General features: G+C 35.6%; 1 protein-coding gene across 2 annotated transcripts; it reads left to right on the top strand.

The window, feature by feature from the left end:
* The first annotated feature begins 1,011 nt into the window (after positions 1-1,011).
* Positions 1,012-12,397, top strand: st6galnac5b (ST6 (alpha-N-acetyl-neuraminyl-2,3-beta-galactosyl-1,3)-N-acetylgalactosaminide alpha-2,6-sialyltransferase 5b). Of its 2 annotated transcripts, none has more exons than XM_048210548.1 (5): positions 1,012-1,215; positions 1,995-2,106; positions 9,218-9,627; positions 11,022-11,129; positions 11,262-12,397. In XM_048210548.1, exons 2-5 carry the CDS (start codon positions 2,023-2,025, stop codon positions 11,476-11,478), a joined length of 819 nt encoding a protein of 272 aa, XP_048066505.1. In that variant the 5' UTR covers positions 1,012-1,215; positions 1,995-2,022; the 3' UTR covers positions 11,479-12,397. The 2 variants fall into 2 exon arrangements, with proteins under 2 accessions (XP_048066505.1, XP_048066504.1); XM_048210547.1 differs by having other exon boundaries at positions 1,019-1,215; positions 1,927-2,106.
* The last annotated feature ends 3,954 nt before the right edge of the window (positions 12,398-16,351 follow it).

Below are 16,351 nucleotides of genomic sequence, written 5' to 3'. Positions count from 1 at the left end.
GATAATTTTAACTTTTTCAGTGTAAATATTTAATTCGGTAACAGCCCTATAGTGTCTTACTATTTCAATTTATCAAATGTAAGAATTTGAAATAAAAGATTAAACATAAATTTAATTAGATTTTTTTTTTTTTTGGGGGGGGGGCTTTATAAAGGTTAATAAAATACCCCCAGGGTAAATAACATAAATATGCATATTTAAATATATCACTGCTGATAAAACACTGATGAGAATGTTGCTTGTTTCAGAATAAATTATATTTACAACAGACAAAAAAAATATTTTTTTCCAGACAAGCTACTTTTTTACTCTGACAAGTAAATATTACCATTTTAGTTGTCCAAGGGACAAGCACAAAACAACGCTTAATGTCGAACTCAGTATTTTGTATTTATATTCTCTCCTTTAATGGTAGCATCACTTTTATATTTGATACTGACACAAAGGAGAAGGCACAGGCCTACAGAAAGATTTTATTGTCATCAGATGTAGCTTTGCACACTACCAGCATGATTTTGATCAGCATTTTAGAGTTCATAGCAGAGGACTCTCTTAACTTGTTATATTTTAGTTTGTCAATTGATACGATTTTGTAGTCTTCGCATACACATGCACCCCTGAAACCACAGAGCCCCCCCACATAACAAATCCCAATTTAACCCCTGATTGCAACCAATTAGAAAGGTTGGAAAAAGTATCAAAGAACAGTCCAGTAAGGTGTGGGACACACTATCAAACATCATTTGAAGGTGGGACATCCTCTTTTGGCACATATTTGCACATATTTAACCAGGCAAGTCATTAAGGTTTTTATTTTCAATAACAGCCTGGCAAAATTTAAAATGACATGAACTGTACATAAAAAAAATATGTGTGTGTCACTGTAGAGGGTTAAATTCTTCTAATTAATTTCCAATAATTTTAAATATTTTTCATTAGTTCATCATTTTTTGTCCGTCAATAACTTTGGTAATGTTTTGTAAGGGATTGAGACTCGGCGTTCTTTAAGACCACGCGTGCGCACAGCCGTGTGTGTGGACGGATGACTGTAGATCTGACAGAGTTCAGTGGAGCTTCAGTGTGAAGATGTGTGAGCGAGCAGAAGTGCTAGATGGAGGATATGAACTGTGGATTTAACTGCTGTCGGTGAGGCTGAATAACACGCCTGGACCAAGCGGACCGAATTATACACTTCACAATATGAAGACGCGAACGGTAGCGCAAACTCTTTCTGACATTATTCAGAGTAACTTTAGCTGCCCTCACAAACATTTACCATGGTGCATAGTTTTCGCGACAGTGGCGTATTTACTACAGTTATTGTTGTAACTGCAAAATCGTAAACACTGATAAAATATGGGATCTACTCCAGCCTTTCAGAAACTTTCTGCTATTTTGGTTTTGTTTATTTTTACTATAAGCTGTGTCAATGGCGAGTTAAGTATTAGCATGATACTATTTTGGTGGAAACTGGCTGCTATGGTAAATTACTGTGATTCCAGTCAGGACTATATTACTTCCAGATAGAGTAATTTTTGTCAGAGTTATGTTGTCAGATGAATGTTTGGTGAGCACGTTTGTATGGTGAAATTTATATGTATAAATGCAATTTAATTTAAAAATAAAAACTTATTTAGGAAGTAGTTTTTTTATTTTGGTTAATAACAGTACTTATATATTTTTTGAAACAAATTAGCTGTTTATTCAGTCCATTTAACTCATTTCATTGTAAAGCTGTATCAATTTTTTTGTGATATATATATTTTTGCAGTTAATCATTAACATGTCTTGAGACAGCTCTCTTGTGAGAGTTTTTATTTGATATATAATACCCATATTCACTCAACATCTCATTCAGAGCCATAGATAGAGGATAAAATGAGCATCCTTGATAAAAAAAAAAATTTCTTGTTCCTCTTGTTTCAGCGTCATGGGATCATCATATTGATTGGTTTTGTGACCGTGCTTACAAGCTTATTATTCCTGTACAACAGCAGTTCTACCGACACACCAGAAGATCAGATGCAGTCAGACGGACATCAGATGAACGTTCTAAGACGGCAAACATCCCACTTAGAAGGGTACAGCAGCATCATTGAACATAAGGTGACTTGCTTTCATTAGGTCTGTAAAATGCAATCAAGCACTAAAATGATTAATTTGGCACTTTAAAATGTAAAAACTAATTGAGATGAAAATCTAAAAAATATATTTATTTGACTAAACAACACATCGGTCTTGTGAAATCCCGTGAAATAAGTTATAATGAATTCATTTTGATTATTGAAATATTAAAACCTATTTTAATGCAAGTTTCTAGATATTCCTTCAGTGGGACTTTAAGAATTTATTTTTTTCTTTTTGAATGTTGTATTTGACAACTATAGAGCCACATCAGTCTGTTCTTTTCTATATCGTCAATTTTACATGGTGAAGAGCTCCAAACTGTCTTTTTTTTTTTTTTTTTTTTTTTGTAAATGTTTCACAGACATCTGGGAAATGTTGACCTTTAAATCCATAATCTAACCTCTTAGACTTATCTGACCAGGCTGTGGTCTCCTATTCTTTAACTTTGCACAAAAACATCATTGTTTCTAGAATTTAAATTTGCTCACTAATGTATAAACTAGGTGTGTAACAATATATCGTGTCACAATATATAGCAATACAAAAATGCAATGATATGTATCGTGGATAGTGACAATATGTATTGTGTACAGTTCACCCAAAATGAAAATTACTGTGTGAGAAAAAAAATTCAGTTTGTGTCAGTACTATATTGAACTACAATATATTGTTGAATATAATGTATAATAATACAGTGGGGGAATATTTGTGGGTCCTGCTAATGCCAAATGTCTTGCGTTACCAGTAAAAAGTGGCCTACATTATTTTAAATGTATCTAGTGAATGACAGAGTGCAAGCATATTCATATTGTTCTGTATTTTCAGCTTCAGAATCATGAATATTTTTATTCTGGTGTTGTCCTGTGCATTGGGTTACCAACACCAAGTCCAAACCTGTTCATTTCCACTCCCAATGTAATACCAAATTTAGCATTTAAATCAACAGTTAATTATTTGCTATCCTTTTACCATATGTCTTGGACTATCGCAATAATATGGTATCTTGAGTTCAGTATCATGATATGTATTGAATCGTGACATGAGGGTATCGTTACATCCCTAGTATAAACCCATTAAATGTTCTTTGGAAACGTCAAGACATTTGGATGATAACTTAAATGTGAAGAATAATGGAAATATGCAGTATCCTTACCTTTTTTATCAAACGGTTTTGATGCAGTTGCATTTTTCCTTAATCGTCAAATAATATCTTCATACATATAAGCATTATTATATTGGCACTGGCATTATATGATATGCAGTGCGCTATAATATTCAGAAGACTTGACAATTTTTTTCTTTCTGTCTTTTTCGGTCTTTTGCCTCTCTGCAGTTTTTCATGATAAATCAGGTGCAGGCCTTTAAAGCCTTTTTAAATTATACTATCCAGTGATCCTATAATTTCTTCCTTCACTCCTGATCAGATAATGTGGAAAGCTGCAAGCAGGTGTTGTCAAGCTTTGGCCTCATCTTTAGGCGTTGTAATCACCAGAACTATCAAGGATGTAAATCTGCCTCTCAGTTCTCTCTCTCTCTCTCTCTCTCTCTCTCTCTCTCTCTCTCTGTCTCTGTCTCTGTCTCTTTTCTTTCTCTCCCGCATCTGTAATATACTGTCACCAAGGATTAGGTTTAACACTATCCTAACTGTTCAGAAATGCTATTTGCTCTCTATGGGTATTTAAATGCACATGTTATTGTATGTATAGGGTGTGTGTAATGAGAGATTATTACACACTGATTTCTCATTTAAGTATGTAGCATGACATGTTTTGATCATTAAAGGGCTAGTTCACCTGAAAAAATTCAAGCTCTGCATCATTTACTCACCCCCTCCCCATGTGACTTTCTTTCTTGTGTAAGATAAAAGGACATTTTTAATGAATGTTCACACTGCTCTTCTGTATACATTGAAAGTGGATCGGGACCAAGGAATATCAAGCTCCAAAAAGAACAAAGAAGCACCAAAACACATCTTTATGCACCATATTCCACCAAGGCTTCTGAAGCCATATAATAGCTTTGTGTCAGGAACAGAAGTACATAGTGTAAGGAACTTACCTGACAGTCATAGTCACCGTTCACTTTCATTGTCTGGAAGAGATCAGCTTGGACATTCATAAATAACCCACAAAGACAGTCACAATGGTTTAGAAAGACATGAGAATGTACATTTTTAGGTGAACAATCTCTTTGATATGGGTGTGATGAAATATAAAGCATCTTAATAAAAACTTCTAAGAGAACATCTTGTTCTCGTTAGTGAAAACTTTTTTATTTTTGACATCTTTGTCATATTTAGATTTGACTCTAAACTGTGCTCATCAAAGCATGTTGATCTCATTGTCATGAGGCATCTCTGTCATATACTTCTCACTGACAGACACAGCTCTGAAGTCTACCGGTTGTCATTATTTAAAAGAGCACTCTCATCTGAGCTAATAAGAGCTTCAGGATTCAGAGACAGATTTTAATGGATACTGCGTGGAAGTAATTTTGTAATAGTCAGAAGCGTAAGATTTGCTCGTATTAGTGTAAATGAACAGCCGGTGTAGAAGATAGCTAAATGAACATGGCCAACAAGTCTTTATCAAAAGCAATTTCTAACCATCAGTGGAAGGAAATGGTTTTCCAATTTCATTTCACCCTGAAGAGTTGTCGGAAAACACGCAGAGGATCTGTCTAATGAGGAAAGCCAATTTTGAATGATATAATGACTATGATGCAATGTCAACCTACTTTTGGCATTTTAGCGAATTACTTAAGTCACCTTTAAACATAAAATATGATGTTTCAAAGACCCCCTGTGCTGAAAATCACATTTTAAATGTTGTTTATGTCTATGTGATGGTTTTAATGTTAAGACAAATCATGTGCAAATTCATCAGTCAACACCATTGCTGCGTATTTTCTACTTAAAGGGATAGTTCACCCAAAAATGAAGATTTGATGTTTATCTGCTTACCCCCAGCGCATCCAAGATGTAGGTGTCTTTGTTTCTTCAGTAGAACACAAATGATGATTTTTAACTGCAACCGCTGCCGTCTGTCAGTGGTATAATGCAAGTCAGCGGGAACTTGGACTATAAGAGTAAATAAAACACGACAGACAAATCCAAATTAAACCCTGCGGACTCGTGACGACACATTGATGTCTTAAGACACGAAATGATCGGTTTGTGTGAGAAACCGAACAGTATTTATATCATTTTTTCCCTCTAATACACCACTATGTCCAACTGCATTCATCACTAGATTCGTTTGGTCTGATTGCGCTCTGACAGCGGCAGTGATGTCTCGCGCATATACTTCAATGAGAGCGAGACATCACTGCCGTTGTCAGAGCGCGATCAGACCTCACGAATCGAGTGATGAATGGACTTGTCTAAGCAAGTTTTATTTACTGTTATTGTAGAAGTTCCCATCCACTAGCATTATTTGACTGACAGACGGCAACGGTTGGAGTTAAAAATCATAATTTGTGTTCTACTGAAGAAACAAAGACACCTACATCTTGGATGCTCTGGGGGTAAGCAGATAAACATCAAATTTTCATTTTTGGGTGAACTATCCCTTTAAAGGTGCTGTATGCAATTTCTCATATTCGTTGTTGAGCACTGTTGATATTTGAAATCAACCCAAACAAACCCACCCCTCTCTTCATTGCTCCGCCTCCAAAACTCACACTCTAATACTAACCACCTTGCTCCGAGTCGGTCTCGAACCCCGGCCCAATCGCTGCTGGCATGCGAGGCAAATGCACTATCAATGACGCTAAACACCTAATTTTTTAGCGATCGTCAGTATGCAGTAGTTTAACAGCAAAACTCTCACTATCTGGTCACTGTTACACACGCAATGAGAGTGGATGTCTGTTTATCACAGCTGACGCGCAACAAAATGCTTCACGAAAAATAAAGCGCAGTTGATGAACGAACGACAAGGAAGCACAAAAAATGAACGTACAGTACAGAAGAGTAAATACAAAGTGTTTGTTGTTAGCCACAAACAGCACAGCAGCTCCAAACAATCAAAACCCAGTGTACTCACATGAGTAGTGGGATCAAAGCAGCCTCTGTGTCTGTTTTCAGGCCTTCCCACTTAGCTCTCTCCAGTGCTGGAAAGCTTTTCTAATATAAATGCGGTCCTAAAGCGCTTGCCCAGTCATAAACCTTCATTCCAGTGATATTCTTTTGAGCTCTTTTGTATTGTGTCCCACTTCTAGAGATTTTGTATCCTTTGTATTAGTATACGTCCGTGGTGCAAATTGTTTCAAAAAGTGATAGGGACAATATCGACCCTAGCAAAAAGTGGTGGGGAGGGACATGTTCCACCCATCCCACCCACAAATTACGCCTATGCTTTCTATGATGTTCAATGTGTTTCTATGGATGCTGAATTTTAGAAGGCAGCTGTCTGACTCTGAATATGGTTTATGTAACATTAGCAACACATTATTAGCAGTTTGATAACTTAATCAAGCCAAAGGCTAATCATATTAATTACCATTATGTGTCTGACGTTGTAGAGAGCGATACATAACCATACGTTACCATTCTGATATATTGACTTGTAGATGACCCTGTATAATTCACTCTTCCTCTTCTTCTGAAGCAGTTTCTGGTTCAAACATATATGGCTGAATTAAACCAGTGCAGCATTTACTACAGTAATGTTGACCGAGTGGATCAGGTATTCCGATCTGGTGCGATTGAGTGGAGGCGGGTCTAATTTACATATTCATGGTTTAGCGTATACTAAATGAAACAAGGGTGTAGAGTTACATTCGATCTTTAAGGCATGAAGAAATTTTCACATCAAAACAAAAACATTTTAAACACGTCATTTTGATTATCAAAGATGAGTTTTAAGGGATGAAATTATTAACTGCAAGGGGACTTTAATAAAATATTGGTTGATGTTGGATATATCAGTCTGTATTGGATATCTAATTTATTAATTTCCCCTATTTTTACTTTTAGATTACCTTTGCCATCATGTAACGCTTAAAGTTAATCTTTAAAAAAACACAAATAATCTATTAATGCTAAATACAATCTGTTAGCAAATCTCAAAATTAATAAAAGTTCTTCATATTGTACTTTATAATGCTGTGTTGCCTAAATTCACTTGTAGTATTTAAAATGATTACCTTTTAGAGTTTTATCTTTAATTTATATAGATAAAATAGTATAGAATTCAATATCAACCATCAGTTATCAGCCGTAACTTAATTATTATTTTATCAGTATGGTCCAGATTTTTTATGCATTTTCATTGATGCTAGCTAATGAAATAATCATGTAAACTTTATGTTTGCCCATAAAGGATAATTAAGGCCTGAATCCTTCCTTTTTCCTCAGAAAGGTTCTTAGAAGGAGAGGGAGATTGCTGTTAGAGTAATTATGATCGTATGTCCCACTGGAGAGAGCTTAAGAATGAGGATGTTAATGAGAGAATAATAAGTGTGGATGGTTATTTACTGGGCCTGATTTGTGTTCTCTCCACTGGGCCATTATCTCCATGGAAACGACCCTGTTTATCACAGCAGAAGAAATCTAATAGAGAGTCTCTACAGCCAAGAGTCAGAGATACCCGCATAGGGAAAGGGCTGTCTGAGGGTGTACGGCTTCATGTGAATCATCTTACATAGTGGCAGGTGTGGCAGGGGCCGCTGTTGTCACATAACTGGCCCCATATGTCCTTAATCAGCCTTTTGTCTTGAGGTCATGTGTGAATTAAATTAGTTATTTTAGCTCAACTGTAAAATGAATTAAGCTTATTTTGCAAAAATTTAAAGTGCTGTGGATTGTATAGTACGTTTTAGAGTATATTTAGCTTGAAGATGCACACTTATCCTGTTTGGAAATTAGGTGAAATATTTGTATTTACTGGAATATTGATAAAAAAACACTTGATTTTTGGTGAATTAAATGGGATCTGGATTCATGTTGAACATTTTATGAGCTGTATGCTGTACTTTAGCTTTTAAGTAGACTTTGTATAGGGTCTAGATAGTCTGAGATCTCCTAAATGAGGGTTCAGAATGCTTTCCCTTGAATCTTTTCTTGTGGGTTGGTTCAATACCTTGGTGTTGATTATGCTGGAGGGATTCAATAATGGAGCTAAAGGTAACAATAACGGTAAAGAGAGTCTTTGTGGACCAGGCACTTTGATCTGTTCTGCCCTTTCAGTGTGTTTCCATGCATTCATTTGCCAGTGATCTCATTCAGATGGATGTAAATCATTCACTCACCATAGGTTCATTCTTTTGTATTTTTTGGCATTCATAATTGTAGCCTTTCATAACAGTAGCTTTTAAAATTCATATAAAATGAGTACATCTCTTCCATGATTACATGTTTTCAATTTTGATATTTAGGATGTTTAGTGTGGGGAGTAGAGTCAAATATAGCTTGGTAGTTTAACTGTCTCGAGGTAAAAAGAAAAAATGTTGTTCTACGTAGTTTGGCGAAATTGTTATTTCTTTGAAAATATAAGCCGTGAAGCAATTATGTTTTAAAAATATTATTAATATTTCAAATTATGTTTTCCAAATCAAAGTCAGTCTGCTATATCCATCATACAGGATGCCATTTTGTTGTCGTTTGACACAAAAAACATAAAATGACTCGTTTAGACCCTTAAAAAATAAAAATGTTTTAAATAATAATAATAATAATAATAATAATAATAATCTATTTTTAATGTTATTTTAATTTTTTTTTTTTTTTAAAAGAAAAGAAAGAAATATTTTGACCTTTTTATGAAAAGGCAGATTTTGTTTAGGAAATGGAGTAAGAAAATGACTGGACCTCAAACACATTTTTGTTTTTTTAATTTAGAATTTTGAAAATTGAAACAATGTATGTACTATATATATATATATATATATATATATATATATATAATATATCACTTGTTCAAGATGCAAGGGAAGTATTTTAGTACTTTTAATAACCACTTGAAATTTTTAGAGTTATTACATTAAACTTTTTGTAGATTTAAAAAAAAAAAAAATTCAAAAGTGAATGAAACCAACTTGAATAAATTATACATAAAAACAAACTTCTCATCATTGTCTCCATCCTCAGCCTCTTAGGATGCATTGCAGAAGTTGTGCCTTGGTGACCAGCTCTGGTCACATGACAGGAAGTGATCGAGGTGCAGAGATTGATAGCAAGGAGTGCGTTATCCGTATGAACGATGCCCCAACAAAAGGCTACCAAAAGGATGTGGGCCAGCGGACAAGCCTGCGTGTGGTCGCACATTCCAGCATGCAACGTGTGCTACGAAACCGCCTTGAGCTACTCAACTCCAGCCAGGACACATTCTTTATCTTCTGGGGGCCCGGAAACTATATGCGACAAGACGGTAAAGGCCTTGTCTACAACAACCTGCGCCTGATTAAGCAGATGATGCCTAAACTACAGGTGTATGTTATCTCACGGTTGAAGATGTTGCATTTTGATGAGCTTTTTAAGAAGGAAACAGGAAAAGACAGGTGAGGATGAAAATATTTCTTTGTGTTTAGTTTACATAATTTTGTTTTTCCAGGGGAAGTTGAAGCACGGTGGATTATTAGCACCATCAAGGCAGGAAAATTTTGATTAAATCTCTTGATTTTGTACCACTTGCTGCATAATACTGTTGAAACTATATGAATTCCTGAAACTATATGCGAGAAGTACATATCAGCAAAATATTAAATCATCTAGGGTATTATTGTATAACACGGCATTATTATTGAAAATGTTCAACAGGCTCACAGTTTCACAGAAGTTCGCAATCAATAAGTACTGCACATTTATGCCAAATGATTGCTTATTGATCTACTGTTGATGAATTATGACAATATTTACCTTATGGTGCTTATACCTGCAAACTTGTCTTAGATGTTTGTATACAGAGTTTACCAGGGTAACCACTATATTTCTGCTGTTCTGAAATTGGATAATACACACACACACACATATATATATATATATATATATATATATATATATATCAATTATAATAATTTTTTTTTTTTAAAAAGGTTTAAAGGCTAAAATGTTAGCAAAATGGCAAGTTAAATTTTTTTAATTACTATAAAAAATACTATTGGGTAAATTGGCAGTGGGCGGAATCACATAGACCAAAACAAAAACAGACATTCTGACACGGAATGCACATTTCAAAGTAGATTAACTGGCTCTAGCATTGTTTTTCAAAGAAACAAGTATGTGGAATTAGCATGTTTCCTAAATATCTGTAAAATATTATAGTATTTTTATGCTATAGTAAAGTCAAAAAAATGACAGCACACTTAACATTAAATCTACGATAGGAGAAAAATATTTTAATATTCTGAAAAGATTATACACATGACCATATTATCAATTAAAAAAAAAAAAAAAACTGGAGGAGCATCTTTTAAAGAGAGATGGAAGTGTAACTACTAATTCACTGCGGGAGGGTTTGTTGACTAATGTGCAGACCACCAGAGCCTGCTGGAGGGTTGATATCGCTGGCCCACAGCGCACACGGCTTGGCATCAATGCAGATTAAGGGTTAGTACAGAATCAGTGCCAGCTGGAGACAGCTGCCAGCTGGGATGCACCCAATCAGACACAAACTGCTTAGGGCAAAACACTCACATGTTCTTAAACTCTTGGGTTTTTTCGTTCAGTCTGTGGATCTTTTATCACTTTTATCTGATTATATCACTCTTATCTCAATCTATCTCCCATTGTGCGTCATTCAGTGGAACTAAAACATTGTAAAAATGATGCTGAAAATGTTTTTCCTTAAAAATCTTAACATATTTCCAAGGAGACAGCATGCATTTTAATTTTTTTTGTGTGTATATATAACCACAGTTGCATAGATGTCCTCTTTCTGTTTTGTTTTATTCAGGAAAAAGTCAAATTCATGGCTCAGCACTGGTTGGTTCACCATGGCAATCGCTATGGAGGTTTGTGACAGAATCAACGTCTATGGCATGATTCCTCCTGAGTTCTGCAAGTAAGACTTTCTGTTTGATATTCACCATAATGCTGTTGGATCACTCTTGCGTTTGTCATGATTTCATTCAAACCTTATTGCATTTTGGTGGTTTATGACAGATTCAATTAAGCATGTGACTGTTCTTCTCAGGTCTCCCCAGCCCTCAATGCCGTATCACTACTACGAGCCTGCGGGGCCGGATGAATGCACCATGTATCTCTCCCATGAGCAAGGCCGCCATGGCAGTCACCATCGTTTCATTACAGAGAAACATGTGTTTGCCAACTGGGCACGTATGTTCAACATACACTTCTATCAGCCTGACTGGAGACCGACGCCAGTCGCAAAGAACAGCACAGACTCCTGAAGTTCAGATGTTTTTGGGCCTGTTGGTCACAGAGCGTGTCCTTTTAAGGACAAATTAATGTTTTAACTTAAACATTTTAACTTGAACACATAATGAATGATGTTCTTTCTAGAGGCTTGAAACACCAAGAACAACTTTATACAAGGCACTTGTTGGACATAAAGACTTTTTTGATGAACATTTTAATTGCAAAAACTAAAGTGCTGAATGAAAATGTTTAACGATCATGTTAAATGTGACAAGAACATGCAGTATATTATTCACATTATTTATTAGTTGTAACAGTATACCTTATGATCCACATTGGTTCATAATTCAGAAAACTGGGTTACTGTATAATTATATCACATTTTCTGTTTCCAGCAATTACTAGTTTGATATCTAGGCCATATTGTTCTCCCTGTGTAATTTCATTTAAATTACACATAGAGCCTCACTAATTTTTGCCGCTTTTAGAGTGTCGAGCATATGTTACAAATTTACTTCTCTCAGTGGCATCTAAAAGGACCATAAGCAATGTGTGCATTTTCCAAATGAGACTTTGTTCATAGGGCCTCATTAGATTTGTCTGATTTAGTTTTTGTACAAGTAAAAAAAGAAGTTTATCTCTTAAATTAGGCTGTAAATATAGATTTATGCTAATATACATGTGATGTTCTCAGTAGTTCTAGTCTTTCCTCTAAATCGGAGGTTCCCACAGACTGTTTCATGCTAGGACCCACCAAAGTAAGTAAATCAATTTTAAGACTTTTTTTTTTATATACCTTGAGATATCCTTGTCATATAGTTTAATATAATATAGTATAATATTTCATGTTTTATGCTATGTCTTGATGCATCGACGTGGAACTAGCTTAAATGAGTCTCATGGCAGTTCTGTTTTACATTTAGTGGCTAATTCATATGAATTCATTTCATATGATCGTACTTTTAAAGAATTAGTTCACTTTAAAATAAAAAACACCCCAAGATTTACTTATGACTTTCTTCTTTCTGATGAACACAATCGGAGTTATATTAATAAATATCCTGACGCATCCAAGCTTTATAATGGCAGTGAACGGGGCCAACGAGTTTGAAGCTCAAGAAGGTGCATCCATCCATCATAAACGTACTCCACACGGCTCCTGGGGGTTAATAAAGGCCTTCTGAAGCGAAGTGATGCATTTGTGTAAGAAAAATATCCATATTTAACAAGTTATAAAGTAAAATATCTAGCTTCTGCCAGACCGCCTTCCGTGTTCAACTTGCGAAGAAAGTGTAACGCCTCTCGCAGTTCAAAGTGCTTATGCTACGTCCTACGTCTTCCGTATTCAACTGATGCGACATTTTTTCGTAAGTTGAACACATAAGGCGGTAGGACGTAGCGTAAGTGTTTACACATAGGATGGCTTGAGGTTGATGAAATCATAATTTCCATTTTAAAGTGAACTAATCCTTTAAGCCCCAGTGGTGGTTAGGTTTAGGTGCATGGTTAGGGTAGGACCTTCATGCTTACGTTTTTCCAAAAATCTTCCATTTTTCAACAATTCACATCGTACGAATTTACACATAGTTATTTTTTCCCGTGAGATTGGGTTGGTCATAGAGTATGTTGACTCAGTAGCTGCTGAGAACGACTCGTTTAAAGATTTTTCATTCTAATTCAAACCAATAACACCTGAGTTTGCTAGTCTTTTGAACAATGAACCAAATACAAGTTATGGCGAACTTGTTAATTAGAGAACTTATATTTTTCATATTTATAACCTGGCATAAATGCACCACCATTCTCAGACTATGTGCAACCCACTTATTTCCACAGTTTGAAAAATGCTGCAAAAACGTTTTTTAATCCATAGAAAATCTTTGGAAGTTCCTGTGTCATAGATGTAGGAAGCCCCTAAAAGGACATTGTAATGGAAAGTTTCTCCAATCTCTCTTTTTTTTTTTCCATCGCCATATCCCTTTAGGGCAGGGGTGGCCAGCTCTGACCCTCAAGATCCACTTTCCTCCATAGTTTAGCTCAAACCCTGATCAAACTGACTCAACTGACTGTAGCTTTCAAGTAATTCTAAAGATCTGTGGCTTGTTAGCCTGTTTAGGTGTGTTTGATTAGGGTCGGAGGAATCTCTAGGCCCAGAGTTTAGGGGCTTTGTATTGAAGACATTGTTCTGTGGTTCTTTAGAAAACCATCTATGTACTGTTGCTTCAAAGATTCAAGGAGGCCTTCACTTCTCTGTTAGCAAATGATATATAACCAGTGCTATAATGTATCCATGCATACCTTAAATGTAACATCAAGAACTTTCTAATTGTCATAAACAGTTCTTTGTTGAATTTCATCACATTAAACATTTATATTGGAGTTTCCCACAGACATATTTTACATCCTCTTTGCACTTTGGCACAAATACTCTGATATATCCCTCTGTGGTCTTTCCTGTTCTTCCCACAACACTGAACCCAAACCACGAAACTCTGACCATGACAGCGTGACCTTTAGAGTGAGGGAGAGAGCTGCCATTGTTTTTTTTTGCAATCCCGTGCTGCTCTTCCTTCACTTCCCATTATAAAGGTTGTGTGAGAGCGTATTGACTTGCTGCCTGCAACGTTGTTCATTTTGCCTCAACAGCTGGAGGTTGGGGCCAATGTGGAATGCTAATAGTGTGACATTCTGTGTTCTTGCTCAGGCTTATGGGAAGTGCTCTGGTTTAATGGGATATCATGCTATGAGTTCTGCTTATTCGCAGTGCCTGGCGAATGTGCCTAGCACAACAACGACTGTCCCTCAGGAAGTCTAAGGAAATTGGAGGGCTTTAAAGGACGCAGGAGTCTGTAAATGAGGCTGGCCTTTGATTCAGCTTTGCTGGCTGCTCCTGTAATCAGTCACCCGAGGCCACACCGTGATTACGGATGACCTTGGATCAGGCAGGAGGCTTGAATAAAATAAATGTGTGGTGTGAGTGACGTTTCAACTTGGTTTGGACCCTCGTGTCTTACATTTTCAGTTTTTATAAATAAAAAAAAAAAAAAAACCCTGCCGAGTTTACAAATGTCTCTGATTGGAGAGGGTTGTGTTGGAGTTTTCTAAGTTTGTCTTTTAATCTAATTCCCTAAACATATAGACAATAAATCTGCATCTGAAATGGCATACTCTCTTGAGTAGGTACTTATTTTGAGTAATTAATTACTTCACAGCCACTAAAAAGAACGTTATTTATAGTATGAAGGTGATGATACACTGGGCTACTTTTTGAGCAGTGTTGCCAGGTGGTGTTTCTTGGGCACTTTCCTATTGAGAATGGGCAACAAATTTCTATCTGGATAGTGGATACTTTAGTTTAGATCAAAATTTGTTGCCCATTCTCAATGAGAAAGTGTCCAAGCAACATCACTCACAACATTGCTCAAAAAGTTGCCCTGTGTATCATCACCTTGGGTGTGTCTGGTATGAATGTAATCTGGACATAACACATTTGCCATGTTTTCATTATTATGTGACCTACCAGCGTCAGTTACGTCGCTTCACTGCCATTCAAAAATCCACTCCTGTGGCCTCATGAGATAGTAGTGTTCATCATATCACAATCTCGCCTGAAATAGTAGGTCACCCAAGTACTTTTTGGCTACTCTTTTATGAATTTTTTTCACATTCTATTTTTTTGACTACTATCCCAGGTGAAAAAAAAGTACGTTTCTATAATATACTTAAAGTGTTCTATTTTCATGCACTAATTTTGTACTTAATATACTAAAAATTCTTCTTTAGTACTTCTTAAGATCATCTTAAGAACATCTAAGTGTACTCAACTGTGCTATTTTGAGACAGTATGAAATATGAACTAAAATGTGCTTTTAATATACTAGCTCTGTATTTGTATTTGAACCCATAGTGTACTACAAGTAGTAGCTAAATATATTTTTTAAATACAGAGATAGTATATTAAAAGCACATTTTAGTTCATGTTTCATGGTGTCTCAAAATAGCACAATGGAGTACACTTAGATGTCCTTAAGATGATCTTAAGAAGTATTAAAGAAGGATTTTTAGTATATTAAGTACAAAATTAGTGCACGAAAATAGAGCATTTTTAGTACATTATAGAAGTGTACTTTTTTCACCTGGGATATAATAGGGAACTATGCGAATTTCAGATGCAGCCAAAGTAAATAGCTTGATAAATTGACTCATGGTCAGTATTGCCATCTAGTGTTAGTGTTAGTAGCCTACATATTCCACTATAGACCAATTTGGTGTTTGCAAACAGCGATGACGTTTTTTGTGGGCGGAGCCTAGCTGGTTGCAGAAAATGACAGTTGAGCAGTAGAAGTCTATGGAAGCCACGAAATAAAAGAATAAAAAAAGTTAATTTCAAGTTTATATCTCACAATTCTGACTTTTATTTCTCGCAAATCTGAGTTTACATCTCACATTTCTTACAAAGAAAAACAGAATTGTGAGATATAGCCTACTCGTTATTCTGTCTTTTCTGAATTGCAATTTATCCCGCAATTCTGACTTTTCCCCCCTCAGCATTGTGAAATAAACTCACAACTGCGAGTTATAAAGTCCGAACTGGGAGTAATAAACACGCAAATGCAGGAAAAAAAAGTCAGAATTGTGAAATAAAAATTATGTTTAAAAGTTATCTATGTAAAATATTATAGGTTTAAATTATTTTAATTATAATTATTTCATGCCGTGTAACTGCTATGTATGTATGTCCTCTGAACTGCATATGTGAATTATGTAGACTTACTGTTTACATCAAATTCCTGCTTTAATAGTAGACTAATCCTTGCAGGTGTCATCAGTCCAGTCTGTAAAACCTCTCATTTATCTTCAAAGGACGTTTTCAACGATGGTTTTCTTTAAAAATGAAGACTATAT

Source organism: Megalobrama amblycephala, linkage group LG12, assembly GCF_018812025.1.
Source record: "Megalobrama amblycephala isolate DHTTF-2021 linkage group LG12, ASM1881202v1, whole genome shotgun sequence".
NCBI classification, from domain to species: Eukaryota; Metazoa; Chordata; class Actinopteri; order Cypriniformes; family Xenocyprididae; genus Megalobrama; species Megalobrama amblycephala.
This window is presented reverse-complemented; position numbering and strand designations above follow the sequence as displayed.